We start from the raw sequence: 12,290 nt of genomic DNA, 5'->3' as shown, positions 1-12,290 counted from the left end.
CCCCGCCCCTTTTTTGAAGTACCCCGCCCCCATCCTTGGCTGCCCTCCTCCTGGTGCTCCCCCTGGTCGGAGTCCTGGAGCTTGATATACACACACCTCTTAAATACTCGCAAATCCCTGGAAAGGGAGTCAGATGGTTCACCATTCAGGAAGGGAGCCACCGAACTGGAGTGGTACCTGGTACATTCCGATCCACCGAGGCGTCTGCTGTTTGGACTTGATGTGCGTTCAGTGAGGACGGCATCCCACGATGCTGCCAGTCTGCGGACATCCCCGGATGCAGTGGGAAGGATTTGGGCCTAGTCTGTCGGAACTGACCTGTGCTGCTTCCCAGCGAGATGGCGCTGAACTTGGAGGGTTTAAACCTGTCATTGCTCCGTAGATCTTTATTGTTAGTAGTAGCAGTTGGGATTTAATGCACAGATCATACTGCTCCATACTTTTCATACTGCCCACTACACCTGCTTTGAAGAGGCCATGAGTTGGGGTGTGTGTGTGTGTGTGTGTGTGTGTGTGTGTAGGTAGGTCATAGTGTGTTATTGTCCCCGCCCCACCCCCCTTGGGTTATGTTTGTCCCTTAGGGAGACCCAGGGATATTAGCAATCCCGAGAGCATAATTAAGGAATGAAGATTGGCATTTTCCAGGTCATTCCAAGGAACATTCAATGACACTTGAATCGGATAATAATGCAAATGTTTTTATTCTTCCTGATTTCTTTCCGGTAGGAACTGAATTTCCCAAGGGTTTCGAATCTTTCAGAAGTCTATGACGTCCTTAACAGGTGAGGAAGCCTGGTTTGGGAGCTGCTTCTGACGCGTGGCTTCCCCATCAGGGCGTTGCCCGGGGTGTCTGCGCTTGTCCCCAAGGCTGTGGGGCTGTGGATGGCAGTCTCCTGCTTCTGGGTAAGAGGCGGTGGTATTGAGGTTGGTAGATTCTGTTGCCAGGGCAGGGGTCCTGGTGAAACTGGGTGTCACTTGGCATTGAGGCATCTGAAGCAAAGCAACCTCGGCTCAGCTGGCTGGTTTGAGCTGTGTTGCTGATGCGAGGACGTGTCGCCTGAAAATAGATGCCCAGCACGCCCTGGGTTCTGCGGCCTTGTTGGCTGCGTGTCCACGTGGGCGCTGCTTGGTGCTGCTGCTCAGCATGCGTGTTCTAATGGGCCCTTCCCCCGAGTCATTTTGGACCCCTCGTCTTCTCTTGACCACCAGAGTCAGGACCCCGCCTCAGGCGGCCATCAGACCTCCCCTTCTCTAAATGACACTAAGGCCGAAGGCAGGCGCTCCCCCCTCTGCGTCCCCCCTCAGCTCCTCGGCAGCACTGTTGCCATCTTTTTCTCCCTCTCGTCTCAAAACCCTTGACTGGCTGTGAGCAAGGGTGGCCCTCCGAGGACACAGCTGGCTCCCCAGCCCCTTGCCCACTCTGTGAGCATCTCTCCCTCGGCGTCAAGGAGCACATCCTAACGGAGAAAAGGTGACCAGTCCTCCCGCTGGACCCGGTGCTCCCTGCCGCCTCTGCCGCGTGTGCTCTTCCCCGCCCTGCCGGCCTCTTCAGTGGCCTCATCCCCTGCCGCCCTCTGTTCTCCGCCCCGTCCTGGGAGGTCACCCCATGGAGAGGTCTCTGTCATTTGGATGGGATGACAGCCTGGCCGGGACGTGGTGCCTTTGCTGTGCCCTGGAGTCCTCTTGCCTGTCCACTGTGGTTGCCCACACTGCTGGCCTCTCCTCCCCACACGCCTGGGTGTCTGTTGTAACGCTCTCTCTAGATTGCTCGTTTTCGGGTGGGGCTTTTTGCTCTTCGAAAGCCCGTTCCTTGTGGGCTCCTGTGTTTGTCCTCCCCAAAATGTCCCCGCAGGCCGGTCCTCAGTGCTCTTCTCCACTCCCTCCGCCTCTCTCTGCCTGACCTCCCCCCACCCCCACCCCACCCCCGCCGCTGCGTGCGACCTCATTCAGACCTGGCCAGCCCGGGACCTCTAGGCCACTGATTGTCCCTGACCCACTAGCCCCACGGGCACCTTCCCCGTTCCTCAAAGCCAGCGCTGTGCTCCGGACGACAGTAGCTCTTAAGTTTTTACCGTGCCAGACACTCTGCGGAGGGGGTGTGCGTGGTGTGGGTGTGAGTTTTGGTTAGAGAAGCTTTGTGAGAGACAGACTGTATATTGAGAGGCTCGTGAGATGGTGTAGTGAGAGATGTGTGTGTGGGTGTGTGTGTGTGTTTTATGGGGGGTAGACTGAATGTAAGAGGGAGAGTATGTGTGGCTGATAGATGAGACTGTGAGACCAATCGAGGGACTGAGAGAAACTGTGTGTGAGGGAGAGAGAGGGAGACAGACAGACACATTGGGAGGAGAGGCAGAGGCACGGTGTGTGTGTGTGTGTGTGTGTGTGTGTCTGAGGGAGGGGAGATTGCAGGAGAGAGGCTCTGTGCGCCTGTGTTGACAGTGTGTGTGTGATCGAGAGCCCGCATATGAGGGGGAGACTACCAGAGAGGGAGGTTGTGGGGGAAAGAGACTCAGACTGTGAGACAGAGACAGGGAGGGAGACCAAGAAGGCAGTGTGTTTAAGAGACTGTGAGAGACTACACTCAGGGGGGGTGGTATGAGAGAGGGGGGCTGTGTGCCAGTGAACGGGAGAGGGTGAAAGACGCTGTGTGTGTGTGTGTGTGTGTGAGTGTGACAGAGAGACAGACGGAGGGACGGACGAGGGAAATGCACGGGCTGTGGGTTTAAACCCTGCTTTGCTGTTCATAGCCTTACGAAGGGTGCCCGGTGGGGCTGTGGGCTGGTGTCCGGCAGTTCACACCCGCCAGCTGCTCTGGGGGACAGACAGGGCATCTGCTCCGTGAAGATTGACAGTCCTGGGCATCCTGGGTAGGCTGCACTGAGTCGGAACTAACCGGATGGCAGTTTGTTTTGTTTTTTTTAGTTTGGCCTTAGAAATAACTTGGGGAAAATTGCATAATCTGCCTGCCTCAAAGTGGATCGTGGGAGAAAATAGTGGCACGTGACTCACCAGGTTGCTGCAAGCCTTAAACGGGTTAATACAGACATACCCTGTTTGCGCTTTGCTGTATTGTGCTTCTCAGGTGAGCCCCTGCCCCCTGCTCCACCTCCGGGAGCACGCTCTGCTTGTCTTGCCCTGTTTCCACAGCATACTCTGCTTTTGAACTGGCTCCATGAACTCCCTGTGCTGACCACACAGAACAGATTCTGGGCTGATTAGGGAAGTTTAGCAGGTTACAGGTGAGGTGAGAAATGCTGAAGATACAGTTGTTCACTTGGGACAGTTTCTTCTCTGCCGTGCCCGCAGGCAGGCCTCTCTCTGGCCCTCAGCTTCTTGGTGTGGCCTCTGCTCTGCTCCGGCAATGTTACAAGGTCTTTTGGGGCTGCCAATAAATGCCCAAAGGGCATGCTGCTCCTCCATAAACCTCAGCGAGAAGACTCCATGAGTCAGTGAGCCCAGCTCCTAGAAGTACCCCACTCAGCTCAACCAGCCGCCTGCCCCACAGCACTCAGCGTTGCCTGCTCTGTGCACTGCGAAGTCCACGGCTGTCTCAGGCTGCTGCTCCTCCCCGGCCACGCTTCAGCCGTCAGAGCACAGGGATCTCAGGGTCCAAAGGACGTGCTTTACTACTGCCTCTTCTCGTGGGTAGCGAGGATCTCACCACCCCCACCCCCACGCACACTTCTGAGATGGTACCCAGTAGGGTGGCAGTTACTAGTAACCATGGTAACCATCACTCACAGCTGAATCATAATCAGTATCCCCACCCCCACAACCTCCACAACCTCCACCCCTCACCCAGACCCATCAGGAAAAGGAAGGTCATTTTGTGGGAGTAACAAAGGCTAAGACTACGGTTAAGTAATTAACTACATTGCAGTCAAATAACTCTACCTGTGCATTTTCCCAATAGTACAGTCACTTTGTATCTGCGTTACATGGTAGAAATGCTCACGCTTTCAAACTTTTTCACAAATCTCTGCACCCTTAATGAACCAGCATACTGTAAACCTAACTTTTATATTCCCCACCGGGAATCCCCAAACCGTGCGGCTCGGTGCATTACCGCCTTCTCTTCATCGCGGTGGGTTGAAAGCAAACCGGTGCACGCTGTCTGCGGTGTGCCTGGACATGCACAGCCACCCTGAAGGGTGCCTTCCTTTTGGTAGCGCGTGCGGTGTTAGCCGGTGGTCCCGTGCCGATGACAACAGTGCCAAACAGCGCCCTCATGATGTGGGAAGAATGACGGGGCCTGGCTCGCAGACGTGTTAGGCCGGGCTGACCAGAGAAACAGGTCCAGACACACTCATCTCTGTGTAAGAAGTAACCGTGCATCCATAAAGTAGCCCAGCCCAACTCAAGTCCATAAGTCCGATACCAGTCCGTAAATCCCTCTTCAGACTCACGCGGTGACATGCAAGGATGCAGGATGCAGGAAGACCGCAGGCCAGTGGGTGCAGAGTTGTGTGGATCCCATGATGGTGGCCCCATCACAGGGCTCGGGCAAGTCTCAGTGTGGCTGGCCGGAATGAAGGTGGAGGCAGAGAGTGGGGGTGGGGGTGGAGGAGAGAGAGATTGAGATTGATTGATTCATTCTCAGGACCCTCTGTATGAGAAGGTCAGGCCCACAAAGAAGCGCCACGAGGCTGTGACCCGACTGACAGGCTAGACTCCACCCCGACACTTTCATATCTTCAAGTTGACACCAAATGATGTAGCGGCCACAATTCAGGCTCAGAGAGGTTGAGCACAGTGCAGACACTAACAGGTTTGGCAGCAAACACATGAAGATCTCCTTGCTGCTAGATGCTGTGACTGACACACACACACACACACACACACACACACACACACACGAAGATCTCCTTGCTGCTAGATGCTGTGACTAACACACACACACCACCCCCACCCCCACCCCCACCCCCACCCCCAGCCACTGTGTCTGTCCATCTTGCTGAGGGCCTTCCTCTTTGTCATCACCCCTCTACTTTACCAAGCATGACATCCTCCGGGGACTGGTCCCTGCAGACAGTATGGCCAGAGTACGGGAGACGAAACATAGCACCTGCCCTCTCTCGGTGCCCTGGGGTTCAGACCTGCCCTCCCTCAGTGCCCCCGGGGTGGTTGGCTCAGTTGAGGCAGTCTGTTATGTCTCCTCTAGTGCTTCATGTCTCAACTGCCACCAGCAATCATGCCAAGTATGAGTTCTGTTTTTCTGCTTCAGTTCTGCCAGTGGCTCCAGAAACCTCCACGCGTCCTCCGGGCCCTTCCCGCCTGGGCCTGTCTTCTGCCTAGTGCTTTGGCTGAGCTTTCCCTTCTTGGGAGCCTCGGTTCTCTCCTCTCAGTTTGAAATCCCTGACTCTTCCCCAGCTCTCATGTCAGCCCCCCAGCTCTGGGCCCCCCGAGTACAAGCTGCTTTAGGAAGCATCTTCCCTGCATCCTGAAGGCTGAAGCGTCCCAGCATGCACTGGGGCTCAAAGAAGCAGTCAGCCTTGTGCCTGTGGTAGTTACACGGAGGATACTAGGTGCCCGAGGGCAGGGACGGTGGGCAGTTTATCATGGTGCTCAGTGCTTGACAAGCATCCCAGCTGCTTTCTTCAGAGCCTCTTGAACTAGGGTCCCCCCAGCTCACAGCTTCAGGATCCTTCCCAATGGCCCAAGCAAGAGCAGAGCTTGACACGGGATCAGGGCCTGCTGGTGACCGCTTGCTGGCGGCCCTCTGCCGACCAACATGAGTGGCAGGCTCAGTGCAAGGTCACATGCTGAGGGGGCAAGAGGACGGTGGAAAGAACCCTGGTTCTGCCCCTGCCCACTTGTCTGCGTCTGTTCTCAAAGGCGCCCAGGACTGCAGACATGTTTTCATTGATAGTGACTTAAGGGATGGGACCCTAGCGAGCACCGTCTCTAGAAGAGTTGTTCTTTACCCGTTTTCTCTCTCCCACCAGCGACTGCAATCCCACGAGGAATTCCGGCCCCGTGATTGTTCACTCGAGGAAGTGTACAAAGTACGGTACGTGCCCGTTGGACCCAGGTCTTCTCTTGGTGGTCATGCCATGCCAGGGCGGCAGCTGTGACCGTCCTGAGCCCGGCTCTCACTGCGCAGCAAGTGGAGGGAGGCCCGTGGGGGCTCATGCTCCAGCCTTGACTTGATGGGCCACCGAGCTGGTTCGGATTCATACCAACCCACGTGGCATAGCAGAGCTGCCCAGTAGAGCTTTCCTGGCTGTCGTATGAGGGGGCTTCAAGCATGCTGTGGACAAATCCCACTATCGTTGGATTCCATTTTCTGCAAACGTTTCTAAGTCACCTCGAGTTACCAATGCGGAGTTCTAGGTCAGTACTATAGGGTGGCCCTGGGTCCAGGTCGGCTCGATGGCCGTGAGCTTTGTGAGTTGTCCTGCGGGAGCCCCGGGGGACTCGGAACTGCCAGTTTTCCAGTGAGGAGCCGGGCCCTTAACTGTGCACCACACAACCCACCTCACGTGGAGCGACCGGGAAACAGTGTGCTTCCCCCTCCACGGCCGGGGGTCCAGTCCCTCTCACAGCCCTGGGAGAGCACCCAGGTCGAGTTGGGTGCCCAGGGTGTGGAGAGACAGTGGGCGTGCTTCAGTAGACACACTTCCCTCCCCAGGCTGTGCCCTTATCAAGGCTCAGTATTCTCTCTCCTCTTTCTGGATGTTTCAGTCGAGACCAAGTATCCCCATGAAGCTGCCTACGACGCCTTCCTCTGTGGCTCAGGTAAGGGCTGCTGTTTTTGTCCCAAGAAGTCCCGTTAGTACCTTTTTTCTCCAATGTTTTTTATGGCCCATGACGCACGTATACAGTTCAGGAGCGGAGTCCCGTCAGGCGGGCGGTGCTGTCACCCCCACAGCCCGTTTGGACCGTTTTCTCGGTTCTGATGCTCACCATCACCGGCCGTGGAGAGGACTCTCTTTGGGTCTGTGACCAGCGCCCGGGAGCGTGTTTCTCCAGGTGGCCCGGAAATGAGCCAGGAGGGTGTATGTTTGGTTTCATCTCGAACTTTCTTTTCTAGTGCTTTTGAAAGTGGCTCATTTGCTCCTACAGAGAGCCTATGGGTAAGCGCTGTTTCCCTTCACCCTGTGCAGCCCTCACTCAGGACCCCGTGGGCCCTTGGTGTAAGCCCTGCAGCCCCGGGGCTACCCCAGGAAGTGGGGGTGTGGAGCATGAAGGCGTCTCTTCATCATGGGGCCAGGCTCAGGAAGGGGTGAGGGAGGTGGTGGCATGACATCACGGGTGGCCTCGCATGCACAGAGCCTGCCGCTCGCTCTGTTGGTCTGTAGAGGGACCTGCAGCGAGCTGTCACCAGCAGGCTCTGATCCCCTGTAAAGTCTGCTCTTGCTTGGGCCATTGGGCAGGATCTTGAAGCTGTGAGCTGGGGGAACCACGCTGATGTAGCTCGGGGTTGGAGCCAGGCAGCAATGTGGGAGTTGGCATCCTGCTCTCTGACCCGGCGGCGGTGAGCAGACCCGAGGATCTGAGAGCTGGGGCCTTGCTTTCTGTGCCTGTCACAGCGATTCCACCCCAGCACCCTCCTTCCCCCTGTACCTGGAAGTGCTGACCCCTTACGTCAACCAAGTGAATCTTATCCGAGCCGGGGTCCCTAAAATCGTGAGTAGAGTCTCTGTTTCTTATGGACTCTCTGTGGAGGCTTGGGGGACAGGAGGCAGGGCTGAGGGTCTTTCTCTGAGGTATGCATGGGGGCCTCCCCAGGCTGGTGCCTGTGACTCTTCTGTGTCTTTCTCCTGGGACCCCTCCTCTCCAGCCCCCGCCTCCTCACGGAGACCCTTTCCCAGAACTGTCAGGACCCTCGGATCAACAAGGTGTTGGTGGGAATCCCAAGGAATCCCTCCAGTTCTCTGTATTTTCCAGAATTTTTCTGGTCCGGACCATCCCAGTATCCGACCGCCGATCCTCATGCTCTGTGTCAAGAGGTGGCCGGGGGTCAACGAGCAGCAGATCTACTGGGAGTTTCAGACCCTCTGCAAGTTCGACGTGAGGCGCTTCACGCGGAACAAGTTCCTGCTCCTGACCAACAAGTTTAAGGAGTGGGTGCCTCGGTGCTCAGCCCACCTCTCCTCACTGCCATCCCTGCCCCCTGCCCGCCCCCGCCCTCCCACCCCCTCCCGTGCCTTTTTCCACTTGGGGCCTCAGGGGGGCAGTAGGTTGAGTCACACTGTGCTCTACTGACCCAAGAACACCTCTGTTGGCAGTGCTCGGAGCATCTTGAAGGAATACCGACATCATCCCGACCTCAAGGTGTCCCTGTATCGGCACTGGAGACACTCACCAAACATCAACTGCTTACTGCAGTAGGTATCCGCGCAGGAGGGGAGGCTCTGCATTTCCACTGGGTCTCAGTTGAGCCGTGCTGACCGGCTTGGGGTGGTGGTGGTGGTGGTGGTGGTGGTGGTGGTGTGTGTTTAAAGGTACTGGCGAGGCCGGGTAGCTGTGTCCCGCAGCATTCTTTCTCCAGCGTCCTCTGAGCCATGGCCATGGCTGCCACTGTGCTAGGGATTTAGAGGCATTTCTCAGTCTGTCCAGTCTGTTCTGACACAGCAACCCTACAGGACAGGGCCGAGCTGCCCCTGTGGGTTTCTGAGACGGTCACTCTTCCCCAGAGGAGAGAGTCTCCTCTTCTGAGCAGTGGCTCGTGATTTTGAACTGCTGATCTTGTTTGTGGTCCACTGCCCAACACACAGCCCGTTAGGCCACCAGGCCACCTGGGAACTGAGAGGCAGACCCTGGAAGTGTGGTGGGTTGATGCGAACATACCCCCGCCCCGCGTTTCCCAGGCCACAGAGTTGTGAAGGCGGCGCTGTGCCGAGTGCCACTGGTTGTGCAGGAGCGGTGTGAAAGCGTGGGGTACTGCGAGAATGACCAAAGGGTAACACAGATGCAGAGTTGGGACAAACGATGCGGACAGACGTGGCTGAACCGGGTTCCCACGCGCCACATACCTCCAACTTGTCAAAAAGGCAGTGTGAGCATCTCTGTGAGGCCCTGGGAACGAGGTGTGCCCATGCCCGTGGCCGTGGGAGGAGGCCGCCTGCTCTTGGGCGAGCAGTGGCTCGTGCTGTATGTGGGGTGGCAGGTGTTCCCGGGAACGGAGATGGGCAGTAAGTGCTTGGCATCTCAGGTTGGCAGTTTGAACCTCAGAAGAAAGGTCGGGCGGTCCACTTCCAAAAAGCCTCGGCCTTTGATCCCCCCCGGAGCAATGCTGCCCCAACACACATGGCGCTGAGAGGTGGTGCCCACTTGGGAGCTGGTGTCCTAAGTGGCTAGTTAAATGCTAGAGCAGCCCCTCGGAGTGGGGCAGTGGGAGGGTTGGGGAGTCATGATGCAGAGGGGACAATTGGTGGCCCTCGCTAAAGAGGGGAGGCCTGAGCAAAGACTTGAAGGTGGTGAGGATGGGAATCACCGAGGGGCACCTGGGGGACACGCGCACTTCCAGGTGGACAAAGGCCCCCCATGGGACATTGGCGGGTGCCTCGGGGTGTTGGGGGACGTCAGATGTGCAGGCATTCCCCCCTCCCTGAGGGCGATAAGTTGCCAGACTGCACTGGGCTTGCTCCCTGCTGCTGAAGACAATGGATTACTTCTCTGAAGCTTGGGACCATTAGCTTGGTTCCTATGGAGACCCAGAGACCACCCCCTAGACCACCCTCTCATTACTGGGTGCCCTATAGTATAACCCCTTCCTGTGACGTACATCTCTACCTGTAATTAGTGGGCCGGCATGTCCCCAAAAGTTATATAGGCGCGAGTCAGCAATATAGAGCTCTTGGACTCGTACCCCTCGGACTCTGACCACCCTGACTCTCTTCCCCCTCTCCCTTGTTCCCTTTCCCTCCTTCCCTTCCCCCTCTCTCCACGTGGACCACTAAGCTGGGCTGAGGTGAGCAATGTTGCCATGTAACGTGTCTGATTGTATTATTGTAATATCTCTCATGCTCTCGATGACTCTAATATAATACTTATATATCTCAACCATACAATTGTGCATTACTGAACCCAGAAGTAGCATTACTGAATCCGAGAAGAAGTAATAGGTGTAGCAGTGGGTGGGGGGCTGGCCCTTCACCCCCGCCCCCAGTGCCAATTTTTTAAATTTAATACTACATCGGGGGAAGCAGGAGGATCTGTGCCTGGAAGAGCAGCAAGCAGAGGCGGGCCGGGCAGCAGCCCACAGTCAGGGCCAGGCTGTGTAAGGGTGGCAGGCTGCCCCCTCCCCCACAGCCCCCAGGGAGAAACCTGGGCATTATCAAGCCAAACTCGCTGCCAGCAAGTGAACGCCGACTCCTAGCGACCGTCTAGGCATAACGGGCTGTGTTGAGCGGTGGACCACAAACACGATCCGCAGTTCAAAACCCTGTAGAAAGCCTGTGGGTTTCGGAGACTGTAAGTTTTGATACAAGGGAGGAGAAAGCCCCGTCTTTCTCCCTCGAGGTTTCGAGGCTGGTGCCTTTGAACTGCAGCCTGATGTGTAAACCACAAAGCCACCAGGGCTCCTGTGGGAATTCTGGGGAGGTTTGAAAGAGACAGGGATCTGATGCGCATTTCTACAGCGGGACAAAGCCGGCTTAGGACAGCCAGCACAGTGGGTGTGGTGAGAAGTGGGGCGAGGGACGGATTGGATCCAGGGCTAGGCGTGAATTCTGTCTTTTTGTTTGCTTTTTTGCCCAAGCAGAGGAAAATGGCAGAGCCGTTGATTAAGCGCGAGGAGGGCTTGGGCTGGCTGCTGAGAGCCATCACTGAGTGAAAATGCTGCTGTTGGAAAACGGGTGGTGGGCCCAGGCACTCACTGCCTGTACCTTGTATGGGCAGCATCTGTCAGCCCCTAGGGGAAACAGCTGGCTGGTCTGCATCACAGAGCCACTTGGAGGGGGCGTTGGGTGTCGGCACTGGGAGGAAACCACATCAGGGCAACAGAGTGGGCGCCATGCCAGCTTGTACAACCGCCAGGGCTCTCTGACCTGTGTCCTTGCCTTGCAGGATCTGTGGCATCATCACCACGTGGGCCGTGGTGGCCTTTCTGCTCGGTAGACCCAGAGCCTGATGACAGCATGGTCCCCCACCACCGCCGATTTGTGTCATCCTGATCCAGTCTGCAGATGGCGTGGTACTGCAGGGCTTCCTGCTTCGAACTCCCAACTCTGTACATAGTCTCAATGTAAAGAAGGCCCGGGGGGCCTGCTGTGGTGCCTGTGATCCAGCCAGCAGCAGTCTTCTTCCTCTGAGTGACTCGGGTGAAGTCCCTGCCTCTGGGGAGCCGAGCCCAGCCGGCCCTCCAGGGTGCCTTCTGAAGGGCTGGTTCTGGACACCAAATGAGAACAAGCAAATGACGTCAAGGAGAGAAAATAGGGCCAAGAGGCCAAGGGGAATTCCTGAGACGTAGCCTTAGGTTTAGTAAAGGGAAAAAAGTGAAGTTTGGGAGAGTCCCCATCCTGTGTGTGGGTGACGTTTTGAGGAGTACAGGCAACAGCCCCTAGGGCTCACAGCGCCTCTGCCCCTGTGGCAGGGCAGACGGCCGGTGCCAGGGGGATTGAGGAGAGAAATGGAGCAGCTCAGAGTGTTCACGTTTGGGCGACGTGTTAGGGTAACCGAAAAGGACAGGAGAAGTCATGCAGGGGAGCTTTGGAATGGGAGACTCAGAAGAGGCGTGGAGAACCCTTTCAGGAGCCTGAGGGTTTAGACTAGATTCTTGGCGGGACTCGGAGAGCCACGCAAATTCAAAGCTGTGCCATGGGGCGCCATCTTTGGGCCGGGCAGCCCTGTTGCCAAGGTTGGGCAACTTGCCCTCTCTTTGAAGTGCTTAAGCCAACCTCTGCTGCCACTCCACAAATTCCCCACCACAGCCACTGCCACTGGCTGCACGCGCCGCCGTGAAACCGCCGCCGAGCCTCTTCTCCTTCCCACTGCCTGCACCTGCTCTGCCGACCAGTTCCCAAGAGAGCGGGGACTAGACCTCATCTGTCACCTGGAGACTGCCTGTCTTGTAAAACAAAGCTGTTTATTTGGGAGGGGGGTGAATTATACCAGAGTGCAGCCCACTTATTTTCGCTTCTGGTGCAACGTCCCACTCTTCACTCGGCTTTGTCTGTATTCGTTCTCAGGCTGTTTGCTCAACCTTGAACTTGATTGACATGCAGTCAGACTCTTAAGTTCAGCCTGGGGGGGGGGGTCCCGGGGCGGGGGGCTGGTTCCCTCTGTTCGACAGTGGAGGCAGCTGCCCAGGTGGAGTTTCAAAGTTATTTTCCAGAACTCGGAGC

The 12,290-nt window shown here is 56.7% G+C and overlaps 1 protein-coding gene across 2 annotated transcripts in view; it reads left to right on the top strand.

Annotated features, from left to right (window-relative positions):
- PNLDC1 (PARN like ribonuclease domain containing exonuclease 1) overlaps positions 1 to 12,071 on the top strand; it is a 35,834-nt gene extending 23,763 nt beyond the window's left edge. Inside the window, exons 12-20 of one of the 2 annotated variants that reach the window (XM_045294599.1) lie at positions 727 to 782; positions 5,946 to 6,010; positions 6,685 to 6,738; positions 7,034 to 7,076; positions 7,533 to 7,629; positions 7,891 to 8,066; positions 8,232 to 8,330; positions 9,907 to 9,916; positions 11,014 to 12,071. In XM_045294599.1, the coding sequence (XP_045150534.1) occupies positions 727 to 782; positions 5,946 to 6,010; positions 6,685 to 6,738; positions 7,034 to 7,076; positions 7,533 to 7,629; positions 7,891 to 8,066; positions 8,232 to 8,330; positions 9,907 to 9,916; positions 11,014 to 11,064 (651 nt within the window). In that variant the 3' untranslated portion in view covers positions 11,065 to 12,071. The remainder of the gene's footprint in view (positions 1 to 726; positions 783 to 5,945; positions 6,011 to 6,684; positions 6,739 to 7,033; positions 7,077 to 7,532; positions 7,630 to 7,890; positions 8,067 to 8,231; positions 8,331 to 9,906; positions 9,917 to 11,013) is intronic. The other variant, XM_030886861.2, reaches the window with a different exon arrangement.
- Positions 12,072 to 12,290: the final 219 nt, after the last annotated feature.

Source organism: Echinops telfairi, unplaced genomic scaffold (genome assembly GCF_000313985.2).
Source record: "Echinops telfairi isolate 266 unplaced genomic scaffold, ASM31398v2 ScPeMD7_3533;HRSCAF=4204_0, whole genome shotgun sequence".
Classification (NCBI taxonomy): domain Eukaryota; kingdom Metazoa; phylum Chordata; class Mammalia; order Afrosoricida; family Tenrecidae; genus Echinops; species Echinops telfairi.
The sequence above is the reverse complement of the archived record's forward strand: the minus strand, read 5'-3'. Positions and strand labels throughout refer to the sequence as shown.